Source organism: Carettochelys insculpta, chromosome 3, assembly GCF_033958435.1.
Source record: "Carettochelys insculpta isolate YL-2023 chromosome 3, ASM3395843v1, whole genome shotgun sequence".
Lineage (NCBI taxonomy): Eukaryota > Metazoa > Chordata > Testudines > Carettochelyidae > Carettochelys > Carettochelys insculpta.
Window position 1 is genome coordinate 100406928 of NC_134139.1, and position 13113 is coordinate 100420040.

At 40.5% G+C, this 13113-nt stretch overlaps 1 protein-coding gene across 5 annotated transcripts in view; it reads right to left on the bottom strand.

Moving 5' to 3' along the window:
• Nucleotides 1–206: 206 nt before the first annotated feature.
• Nucleotides 207–13113, bottom strand: part of ADGRG6 (adhesion G protein-coupled receptor G6) — a 163773-nt gene continuing 150866 nt past the window's right edge. For 4 of the 5 annotated variants that reach the window (XM_074988723.1, XM_074988724.1, XM_074988726.1 and 1 more), the window contains 2 exons: nucleotides 10239–10391; nucleotides 207–1835 (listed from right to left, as the gene is read on the bottom strand). In XM_074988723.1, the coding sequence (XP_074844824.1) occupies nucleotides 1657–1835; nucleotides 10239–10391 (332 nt within the window). In that variant the 3' untranslated portion in view covers nucleotides 207–1656. Of the gene's footprint in view, nucleotides 1836–4623; nucleotides 4671–10238; nucleotides 10392–13113 lie in introns of all 5 variants that reach the window. The other variant, XM_074988727.1, reaches the window with a different exon arrangement.

The window sequence follows — 13113 nt, forward strand, 5'->3', positions numbered from 1 at the left end:
TGGCCATTTCGAAGTTTACTAATGAAGCGCTGAAATACATATTCAGCACCTCATTAGCAAGTGGGCAGCTGCGGCACTTCGAAATTGATGCGGCTCATCCAGACGGGGCTCCTTTTCGAAAGGATCCTGGCAACTTCAAAGTCCCCTTATTCCTATCTGCTTATAGGAATAAGCGGACTTTGAAGTAGCTGGGGTCCTTTCGAAAAGGAGCCCCATCTGGACGAGCCGCGCGGCGGCGAGCCGCGTCAGTTTCGAAGTGCCATGGCCACCCGCATGCTAGTGAGGCACTGAATATGTATTGCATGGCAATTTCGAAGTTTTTGGCTAGTGTAGACATAGCCATGGTGTCATGGCTTGGAAAAGTAAAGTATCGTATATCCTTCTCCGTCTTCTGCACACACTTAAAACAATGCATTTGTGTGCATAGTACAGAAATATAGGACTCAGTCAACATTGCTTGGCAATTGCTTCTCAAAAAATACAGATCTGTAGGTGTCCATGTAGCTGCTGAATGCTATTGTGTAACATATGGTGACCATTAGAGCCTTCATAAATTGTAACGTCATATGACAGAAGTTCTCTGTTCATGCAATATGGCCAAACTATAGAAAATGGATGTGCTAGAATATGGGCTTTCAAGGGATCTGTGATGTATTGTGCATGGTAAACATATAGCTCTACAATTTACAAAGTAGGGTGTCCTTTGTAGTATTTGCTATGAATGCCCTGTCATGCCAGTGACTCCCACATCACCTAATTAGCAGGAGCAATCAGCATGGGTCTCTACATACCAGTGTAGTAGTTACAATGGGAGGAGTTGCCTTTTATACATCAATGGGATGCTGAAGTCTTGACTTTGTGTAACACTCACAGATATGGATGTAAAATTTGTGGGAGGGTTCTCAGTGACTTGCGTACTCTTATGACAAGCAGTTCCTGGTGCACATGTATGTGATAAATGCCTTTCCAGGCACTTGGATACAAGGCGGCCCAGAGTCTATAGACTAGTTTCTGCAGGCAAGATTTGGAGCTGATTTTCTTTGTGTGGTTAGCTCTGGAGATTTACTTATTCATTTAGTCAAACTAACCCTTTGACAATGGAGTTAGGGCTTGTTTCACCTGTGAAAAACACAGTGAGCAATGGTGAGCTAAGCTGCAAGAGTTCAACAAGGACACTAAGGAAATCCCACATTCTTCATGAAGAGACCAACCAAGAAAGCTGCATCCAAGACTTGAATGTACTGCAGGATGCTTCCACTGTTTTCTCCAATAGACCCAAATCTTGTTTTCACTCAGATCGTACGTTATTGAGAAATGGGCTTAGGGAATTTCTTCAGTCTTGCAAATATGCATATAGGATCACACCTAAATCAGTGGTCCCGGTATCCTGTTGGCTGGCATGCAGCTGATGTTTAAAAATAGTCTTTATTTCATGGTGGAGCAACGTCAGTGTTAATAGAACATATGGAAAAATGACTGACTCAGTGAGGGAAGAAAACCCTTCTTTGTGAAGAAGCTGTTAATAGGATATTAGACTTTGGGGAAAATGACTAAATCTGGTAATATAATTCTCCCACTCAGTCTGCAAGTCCTCCATGGATTAGAATCTCCAGGCTGCGTGTTGTCTGTCTTTGGTTTGGAATTTCAGAAAGCCAGTCAGAACTTCGTGCTGTGGCTGAATGTGTCTGACATCATGATGTTTTTATAGAAGTTGTCTGAGTGAGTACTGCAGTACCCCTTGACCTTGTCAATAACCTGATGGACCGGAATGATTGGTGTCTGTTCTCCATCCACCTGGACAAATTTTGTTGGGGGCTTGTCTACAAAAATATTGTCTAGAAAGAAGAAAAGAAGAAACAAATTAGGGCTTTCAAAACAAGCTTTGTTATATAGCAGTTGTGGCATCTGCATGCAACCTCCCTCTGCATTACTGCTGATAATTGTTTTTCTATTATATTTCCTTGCTGGGTTTTTGATATAGCCACTCAATAACTTGGCATTACCTCTTGTGGGGTTTTTCTTCAGTTATGTGCTACAGACTTAATTCTACACATGCTAAGCTACATTTCTGGAATCCTAGCCTCTTGCTCAGTCCTTTCCTGAATGTAGTCCCCTTTCACCCCTTTTGCTTATGCTGTGACTGGATCCTACTTCACTACGGATACTGAAGATTCCAGCTACAGAACTCTCAAATTAAGAATATTCTCTGGGTATTACAATATTACAGGATAGGAGGTGATGCAAACATTGCTTCAGTAACAAATGATAAATAGCACCCTCCTGAATCAAATAACAAAATAGGTGAAAAGGCTAGTAAAAAACACTTAATAGTGTGTATCCTAAAAGTTTGAGTTATCAAAAAAAAAATCAAAGAAAACAATGTAAGATGTCTACAAATAAAAGAAACAGATTTTAAAATTGCCCTAGTTCTTGCAATTGCATCAGTTTGACTCCCTGGCAAGTGGAGAATACAAGGAAAGCTGAGGAGCTATATTTGTGGTTTGTGGCATCCAAAGGGGTTGGAAAACTCACATTTTCATACTTCACCTGCTCTAAACCCAAGCATGGAGAAGGAGAGAAACAGAATGAATTATCTCTTTATTTCCTCTCACTTTCAAAAATCTACCTTCTTTGTATCTGATGTCAGTAATGCCTTTGACATTGGTATGGCCATATACCCAATTTGGTTTGCATCAATGGTCAAAAAAAGTTTGTCCTCGATGTCCTGATATCTGCATTTCACACGGACACATCTGAGTACTCAACTATAAGTAGAAACTATTTTGCTTCTGCTGCGTGGACCAATACCATCTCAATAAGACTCAGAGAGGATCTTCAGTATCTCCAGAACTACCACCATTAGCTCTGTAGCCTTCACTCATGTAAACCCTCCCATGTGGTACTTTTCTTCAGACAGAAGACAAGCATCCATTTGTGTGGTTAACAGCCTTGCTGTTCTGAGTCTCACCAGCAGGGAGAGCTCATGTAGTGAGCAATCATTACCTCCCCTTTTTAGCCTGTATGAACGAGTTGCCTGGTCTCTTCTAACTCAGCTATGGAACCAGAACCTCTTTTAAGCCAAGTCTGATACAACCCAATATGAAGTTTGATAGCAACTTAAATGGCTCCATGAAACAATGCTCTCCACTGCTGACATGTCGGGCAACCAGCTTGCTACAGCTTATAGTAAAATCACCTTCAGATAATTCTTTGGTAAAAGGTAATTTTGTATTAAAAATCAGTGTATTTTACTATATTGGACTATGTCTCAAATAAATTATGATACAAGAGAAATATATTGCTTACCAATGAAAACAAAATTAATATACAGATTTCCAAAAAGATGTAAATGATGTACCAAGCTATAGTTCTCATAAAAAAATTACCACATGAAATGATGCTTGAATTGCATGTAAAAGAGAAATGGATTGCACAGAGGAAAATCAAAACAGCTGCATTATGAACAAAAGAACAGGCAATTTAAGAATTATATTTCTTTAAAGCAGGTGAAAATGGCTAATGAATTATAGCAAAGAAATTCTTGTAATACTGAAAATGGCTGGGTATTGTTCATTCTTCAATTTTCTTTACTCACTAGCCAATGATTTTACAGTTTGCAGTTACTCTATTTTATTTAGAAGGAATTTTAAATTAATTCTTATGCCTTCAGAAAGACAGTTTCAGTATCCCCAAAATGATTGCAGATATTCCTACAACATCATTAAATTAACTCATGTTTCCCAAAATATTTTTGTATTCCATATACCTATCCAAAGCTCTCTGGAATCAACGGGGTCTTTTGATTGAGTTCAACTGGCTTTGGATTGGACCGTATGGATGAAATCATGGCCTCACTGAAATCAATGTGAGTTTTATCACTGATAGCTGTATAATTAGTATTTCAGCATATGTGATCTTTCATTGCTTCATGTTTTTGGTCAGCCCCACAACACAACTGTGCCATGCATTTCTGAAAACTCATGAAAATGATTTCCTTTGATCATTCTACAAACTAAAATTCTTTACTTAAACAGTCATTCACAACAAAGTTTCTAGGTATATTTGAAAAACATAATCTGTCATTTAGATTTAATTTTGATGTATTTAGAGGTATTTAAAACCAATGGCTAGGAAACTGCATTTTATAATTGCCATAGGCCCAAACAAATTTACAGTTTCTTGGGCCCTAGCATAACCTTTTATGCATGTGTTCCTTCTAGAAATGTACCATGAGATATCTAATAATTCATCAAAACCCCACTTTTGACAGGTGCTTTTTTTGGACATTTACTTTCAAATATGATTTTTTGTTTTAGATGTTATTTTTTTTCTTTGTCAGGCATCACACCTTGAGCATCAATGCTGTGACGCAGTACATTTTCTAGAAGAGTAATCTTTCAGCGATGCCATGCTCCATGCAGCATAGACAACCAGAGGATGAAGCATACTTGCCATTTGAATTACAGACAATGAGCACCCATAACACAAGAAGATGAACAGTGAAGAATAAGCAGTATTTCAGATTAGCAATAGTCCTTTTTGTGTCGATTAGGACGTCATGCAAGTGATGCTCCCTCCACCCTGTTGAAATCATGCATTCAACAAAAACGGTGAACACTTTACCTGAAATGTTCCACCTCTGATGAAGAAATGCACTTAGAAGACATTATCTATACCATAAACATATGAATGTCTGGGTCAATTCCAGTGACCAACAACCATATCAACAGCAGCTACCAAGACATACATCTATTACACTGTATACTGAACTTGGTTATAAATTCTCCAATATACCAATCGGACTAAGTCCATCCCCATTCCAGGAAGCACTTAATCACTTGCTTAGCTTTAAACATATGCTTAAGTATTTTCCTGAGTGAGGATTTGTTTCTGAATTAGGCCTAGGGATTTGATTCACCACTATGGGTATGGAGGTACAATTGCAATATGAGGTGTACACAGTACAGTTGTGTCTTCAAGGAATTTCATTCAAAAGGGCATATGATAATAGCACTACCAAGAGTTTCAGTTAAAAGAGAGGTTGTTTTAAGTTCCAGCTTTTTCATTACTCAGTGGAGGCTGCTCAGGACATGGTCTGTGTCAACTCATGCCTTGGACCTTTGGCTACACCTTCTTCACAGCTAACCCTTTGTGGAAATAGTGGTAGTGGCAGGTTTGTGCTGCTCTTACTCCACTTTCAACAGAATTTTTCTATCATCAAGGTCTTGCAGCCCAGGTTCAAATGGCAAAGGACATAAAACTCTATGACTAGTATAGTTAATTCACAATTTTAAGTTTTGGGCATAAGAAACTAGCTTGAGTAATAAAAAAAATCATCCTATAGAAATGTTCCCTCACACGGACAACATTCTCAGTTAATCTTCCAACTTCTCATCTGATGTCCTCATCTCCCTGCATGCAGTGGCTGTGACTACTGTCAGTTGGGGGATGTACACATGTAGGAAGAGCAAAATTTTGAGTCTTGATCTGCAATGAGGTACCAAGAGGAGAATTTTGCCTATCGTTAAAAAATAGCTAGCACCCGGCCTAATCATTGTTCTGAAAACATAGATACCCAGTTTGTTTGAAGGTATATAACATTTGTTTGGTCTTTTAACATATTTTCTTTCTTCTTAAAAATTTAATATCTGACACTTTTTCTCTCTTGTTAATGCATTAGTCCATTTTCTTTTAAGACTGCAGCGCAGAAGCACTGACTAGTGAAAACTCAAGAGGAGGCATGCTCTAATTGCTAACATTCTAAGGCCCCAGAGTAGCAAAGCATTTAAGCATTTATTTAATTTTAAGTGTGTTCTTATCTTTAGGCACACGCTTGCTGTGATCCAACAAAAAAGAGAAGCGTTGATATAAAACTGCTGTGTTGGACTTCTCAGTTATCATCATAAATGGGAATTTTATGTCAACATTACCACACAGCGAGCTGAGAACATGCTGTGGACTGAACCACAGAGAGATGTACATGGCTCTGTAGCATTTAAAATTTAACACATTTTATCATATGGTCAGCAGGGAACTAGACACTATGACCAGCTACTATCTGCTGAGCAGGCACTGCAGTAGTGCCAGAATAGCAGTACACTTAGGGCTTGTCTACACCACCTTTGACGGAAGGATGGTAATTAGGGTGTTGGGAGTTTACTAATGAAGTGCTGCTGTGCATAGGCAGCACTTCATTAAGCAAATTCCTCCCCCACCGCCCCGCCAGCAACTTCGAAGTTTTAGACTTTGAAGTTTTAAACTTCGAAGTACCGGCATGCATCTAGTCACGGCTCACCCGCCGGTACTTCAAAGTGCCGGGGCAACTTCAAAGTCCTCTTACTCCCAGTTTTGCCCCAGTACTTCGAAGTACCAGTGGGTGAGCTGCGGCTAGACGTGTGCCGGTACTTTGAAGTTTGCCGGGGGGGTGGGGTGGGGGAATTGCTTAATGAAGTGCTGCCTATGCATGGCAGCACTTCATTAGTAAACTCCCAACACCCTAATTACCATCCTTCCTTTGAAGGAAGGTGGTAGTGTAGACAAGCCCTTACTGAAATAAACCAAACACTGGGACTAGGGTTACACTACAGAGATCTGTCAACAGAAGTCACTGTCAGAAGAGAGTTCCTGACACAACTTCTGTTGACAGAGTGTGGCCACATAACGTAAATCTGAAGAGTGCTCCACTCTGTTGATAGACTGGCCGGACTGTCCAACCATTCTCTTGACCAAACAGGCATCCAGAAGCACAGCAGACAGGGCTGCCCACTGCTCTGGATGCCCTGTCTGTTGAGAGAAGGCTGCCCAGAGCATCCACATAGTTTTTTGTTGACAGATCCTGTTGAAGGAGGTGCTCTTCCTCACCTGGGAGAGGTAGAAATTTGTCAGTGGAAGTGCCACCTTTTGTTAACAATCTGTTGACAAAACATTTTGTGTGTGGATGTTCTACCAGTTTTGTTGACAAAACCAGGGTTTTGTTGTCAAAACTTGCTAGTGTAGCCATAGCCTGTGAAAGTGGGTGTGGCAAGGAAACCCCTTTTATAGGGTAAAGACAGCTAGAAATTGACCAAGGTGGTGGGGTGCATGGTTGGTCAGTAATGAACAGTGTGAGCTAATGGGATTGCTAGTGACAATCACAGGTGCTAGGGATTTGGTTCCGAAGATCATGGCTATAAGAGGAGAAAAAGCAGGCAGAAAACATGCTGGGAGCATGACCATGAGAAGAAATGGAGCGACAGGGCTTATGGGAGCCAGTGTTTACTGGCCAGGCAGACTGGGGATTTCTGATCAAGATAATTTCTGTTTGTTTCCACTATGTTCAGGGAAAAGGGAATTTGTGTGCATTCTTTGTAAGAAAATAAGATTACACTAATAAAATATTAACTTCTGATTGAAATATCCTGCAAGGTCTGGAATACTGGTTAAAAAGCTCAGGCCAAAGAGGCAATACAGACATGAAAAACTGGATCCAACCAGCCAGTCCACATGAATGAGCCATGTGATAAGGAGAAGTTAAAATGGGAAAGCAGTTTCTGGAACTCAGCTACATCATTTGTTCAGATTGGGCAAAATTCTCCTCTCCAGGCTGGATAGTGAAACTTGACTTTCTGTTCTCCATATATGTGTAGAATTTCAACTGATGTCAGTCGGAGATCTATGCATGAAGAGAGACTGGAGTAGCATGAATGGGACCTGCCCTGTGAATCTGTGGAGTGCTTTTAGTTTTATAAAAATTCTGAAAGTTCTTTCTACGCAGTTCTCTTACAACAAGGACAGAATTTAAATGAGCAAATCTAAGAGAGTGTTTTTGAAGCAAACAAACAGATCCCCTTTTAACAGTCCAGGTTAAATATACATGAACATTGATTTCCATTAAATTTTAGACGAACATTTCTTGATAACATTTGTCTTATGCAGAAAGCCATCCATGGAGGTATTAGTTAACAAAAGGTCAATGAAAAATCACTTTGCTTTATAGGCTTCTCTGAAATATAATCCCAAGCAAATATGAGCACATGAGCTTTCAGGTAATTGTTGCTCTGTTGTTCAGCTGTCATTAAAATGTTCCTGGGATAAGCACATAATTATTTTGTGTGGCTGGAATATATACGGTTCTTTTCATTACACAGACGACAAATGAAAAGCTATATAGTAAATACTGTGTGCTCTTTCTAACAACAGTATATATTCTGTTAACACAGTACAATCAAATCTCCAAATAACCTTCATTTGTCTCTTTATCTGTAAATGCAGCACATGCAAACAGATGTCTGTTTGGCCCAGTGGCCAGCGAACTGGTCTTCGACTCTGAAAATATAAATTCTAATGCTGCCTCTACCTGCTGCTGCTACCTGAATGTGGGAAAGTTGCATTGCCTCGGACTATTTCTACACTACAGCATAAAGTTGATTTTTAAGGCACTTGATTTTACAATGTGACCTTTTTCACTGCAAATACCATAAGGTCAATTTTAAGGAGCGCTAAGGTTTACATTCTTGCAGACTATATAATGTGGTGTAATGCCAAGTTCAAATGTAAAAGGTCAGATTAATGCTAATATGGAAACAGTGTGGCTACATCTATCAGAGAGGGTTTTTTTTTCTGGTAAAACTGGGCTTTTGTTGGAAAAACCTGTTGGAATATCTACATGCAAAATGTCCTTTGTTGGCAGTTTGCTGACAAAACCCTACACATTCGCTGGCAGCACTATGCCTCTCCGTGTTCAGGTATAACACCTTTGTCAGTAGTTTCCTGTTGACAAAAAAAGCTGCGTAGATGCTCCGGGGCCCTTTTGTTGACAGGCAGGGCTTCCAGTTTACTGAGCAGCCCTGTTTGCTGAGCTTCTGGTCAGCTGTTCTGTTGAGAGAGGGCCTGGCCGCATTCTATTGATAGAGCAGATTGCTCTTTTGATCCACTTTTGTGTATGGACATGATCTGTTGACAGAAGTTTTGCTGGATGATCTCTTCCGAAAGTAACTTCTGTCGACAGATGCATCTAATGTAGGCTGCGTCTACACTATGAGATAAATTTGAATTTATTTATATCAATTTTCTAATTTTGGAATTTATAAGTTCGATTTTGACCATCCTCACTTCCACTGTGGTCCCCACAAAGTCGAGTCATTGCTGCCACACACATATTGGCTAATAGTAACAGAGAGGAAGCCGTGCTAGTCTATACACTATCACAACAAAAAGCAGTCAAGTAGCACTTTAAAGACTAGCAAAATAGTTTATTAGGTGAACTTTCGTGGGACAGACCCACTTCTTCAGACCATAGCCAGACCAGAACAGACTCAGTATGTAAGGCACAGAGAACCAAAAACAGTCAGCAAGGAGGACAAATCAGAAAAAGATAATCAAGGTGAGCAAATCAGAGAGTGGAGGGGTTAATAATTAAGGCTTAATCTAATACTTGGCTTAATCTAATTCTTGACCTCCCCCCGCACCCCTGCACTCTCTGATTTGCTCACCTAGATTATCTTTTTCTGATTTGTCCTCCTTGATTACTGTTGACATGGTTCAGGTACCTTCTGAAGCTCACTTGTTTGGTTTTCTTTCGCGTGGGATTCCCTGCTTTTCCTTCCTTCTGAAAAATGGCCATTGGCTTTTCAACTGCAGGGGAATGAGGGCAATGCAGTGTGGGAAGATGACATCACACACCCACAACCACTTGTGGGGCATTTTCCCCCCATAACGCACCAGCAAAACAAAAACAAAAAAACAAAAGCAAAAACAAAAAAAAAAAGTGCAGACTGCTACAGGGCTGAGTGATAGGTTCTCACAATGCACTGCTGCAACAGTCGAACTTTGGCGACTTAGTGGGGGCACACTAGTTGACTTTGTGGGGAGGTGTGAAAACTCAACTTTGACTTTATAAAATGCAGTTTTATAAAATCAACATTAACAAAATAGTCTCAGTTTCTGTAAAATGGGATACAATTCACTTTGGGTAGATGTGCTATATAAGGCTAAATATTATTTTTATTAAATATACTTTGTATATCATAATAAAAGTCACATGTGAGATATTTACCTTTGTTAGTGAATATTGCTTCATGACAGCCTTTACTAAATGAAAAAAACCCTCCATTTTAATAATACTCATTTTACATCAACTCAGTGATGTTCTTTATACGTGAAGATAACACAAGTAACACAAGTCTGTTGTGCCAAAGTGCACATTCACAATCTGAAGTACCCCACTAGAAAGATTCTTTGATGTACTGGAAATGACCTACCTGTATGGCTGTTTCTTTTGAAGTATGTATTAGAAGTGGATTTAGATTTGGATGTCAGATAGGTTGAGTTGGAACCAATGGAACTGGACGACAAAGATTTCCCAAGATTGTCTGAGCTTTTCTTTATAATATTAGTCGCTGTTTTGCTCCAGTCTGAAAACAAATAGGCATTTTTAAATTATTAATTTCTACCAGCACTAAACTCCTGCTTCTCTCAAGTATTTAATTTCCAAACATCAGAAGCACTTTTGACATACAACAAAGCGATTTTCTGTGGTCCTTGTCTGGCTGTACTTTTTGTTCTTTAGGAAGCAGGACTATTTCAACACGGTTATTTCATTATTAAGGATGACATTAAAGAACAGTGGTTGATACTTCCACAAGGTTAAAACTGATTGATGGCAAAGGCACCGTCTTTCTGAATTACAGGATATGCTCAATCCCTGCTCCTGTTCAGCCTCTCCTCCCCCAGACCTCAACCCCCCAAGCCACCACCCCTCCCCCACTCCCCTGAGAAGCTCTGCCCTTGGCTCCTTCTCTTCCCCTCCTACACCCTGTGCACCTACATGGGGCTGAACAACTGATCGCAGCATGTGGGATGCATGGGAGAGAGGCAGAGGATCTAATCAGTAGGACCCAGTTGTGGGAAGGGGGGGAGGTGCTGAAAGGAATAGGAGGAGCTGATCAGTGTGTGTGTCGGGGGGTGGAGCTTGTTCTGTGGGTGCTCCAGCCCTGAAGTGCCCACAGAGTTGGTGTCTCTGTTGGTGCGGTAATCAAACTGGCATTATCGAACATCTTATAAACTTAACATTTACTGTTTATTTGTATTCTGGTACTGCCCATAGACCCCAGTAAAGGATTGGGCGACCCATAGTGCCAGTTTTGGGACAGAAGGAATGAAGAAATTACTCCCTACCCGCTTTTTTAGATTAAAAACAACAATGCAATAAATGTGGTTCACAAGCATGGATAACAGTCTTCATAGTCTTCAGTCCTAGGCTCTGAATTCTGTAGGGCAAGATCTGTGGGGTAAGTCCATCAAGAGTGCAAGAACGGAGCAGGAAGAACCAATGACTTTTAGCTGGTTTTTGCACTCTTGCAGTTTGGGAGCTGGATGGCTCCTAATTTACATCTGCCTAGGTAAGGCCCAAAGGAGACATTCCAGCAGCAAGGGGGCCTAAATGTTTTGCATTCCAAGCCCTCTGTGCTGAGGGATCCAGGAGAAAGGAGATGGGAGAGCTGTTACTGTGGCTACTCCATGCAGGGATTTCCTACTAAAGAAGAATCACAAGGAGGCTGGGTCTGCTAATCTAACATTGCTGTGGACAGTACCTAACACACTGAAATAATAATAATAATAATAATAATTCAATTGAATAACTTTACATTAAGCATTTCTTACAGTCAAAACAGATAATCCCTCCCTTAGTCCCCACTTCACCTCTGCTCCTACAGTAGGGCAAAAAGTTAATTCATAATTAAATGTTGCTAAAGTATTGACATTGCAAATCTCACAAGATATATTTCACAATTAGTACAAGAGGGAGTAACGTGAACAGCTAATTTTCCAAAACATACTGTAGCACATACTTGCATGTAAGGTTAGTTTCAAGGCCTGTCTTTTTTGTTCTTACTATTTTAATTTGATCTTCTTAGAGAAAATTAATCCACATTGCAGTGGGGCCCAGGCAGTATGTAACACCTAAGTCCCTAACTACAGGTTAAACCTCTCTAATCTGGAACTCTCTTTGCTAGCAAAGTCCATAATTCAGCATGATTTTAGTTAGCCAGACCACTGCTTATCATGGGTGTGGCCAGGTGTCCTGTGGTCCCATAAAGTTTGTTTATAACCACCAGTCTTGGCTCTCAGTGTTCTGTGCTGTTATTTTGCTGTAATTTGCCCCTAAATGGCTACGTCTACACTAGCCCCAAACTTCGAAATGGCCACACAAATGGCCATTTTGAAGTTTACCAATGAAGCACTGAAATGCATATTCAGCGCTTCATTAGCATGCGGGCGGCCACGGCACTTCGAAATTGATGCGCCTCGCCGCCGTGCGGCTCGTCCCGACAGGGCTCCTTTTCGAAAGGATTCCGCCTACTTCAAAGTCCCCTTATTCCCATCAGCTCATGGGAATAAGGGGACTTCGAAATTGACGTGCCTCGCCGCCACGTGGCTCGTCCTGACGGGGCTCCTTTTCGAAAGGACCCTGCCTACTTCGAAGTGCCGTGGCCGCCCGCATGCTAAATGAAGCACTGAATATGCATTTCAGCGCTTCATTAGTAAACTTCGAAATGGCCATTGGCGTGGCCATTTCGAAGTTTGGGGCTAGTGTAGACACAGCCAATGCCTTCTAAGAGCCCAGTAAGTGGTGGATGTGTTGGTAATGTGCTAGACAATACTGACCTCCTGTTCATCTGGCAAATTCTCTTGTCTGGCACCAGTCAGGTCCTGAGGGTGCTAGATGAGAGAGGTTCAACCTGTACTTGGTTCATGTAAGCAGCAGGACTTTATCTTAACTCTTTTCACCACAATGAATTTTACTATTTTTTGTGCTGGCCATAACAACATGTAGATTTTTGATCAAATTGTGTTGTAACTTAAATATGTTTTAAAATCCTATTTGATTTACACCTTATTCTTCTAGTTGCTAATAGTGTCAAGCTCCTAAAAAAACAGCCATACGTAAAGAGCTGGTAATTATGCCACATAAAGTACTATCATTGAAGACCTTCAGTAGTTCAAACTTTTATTGTTATCCTCCCCAAAGTCCCTCTAAGAACAGTGTAAAAATCTGGAAACAATTTGGTTCCTCTTCAGTTGCCAATTCATGAGTTACAGTATACGTGTTGGAAACAGAATGCATGAAATATT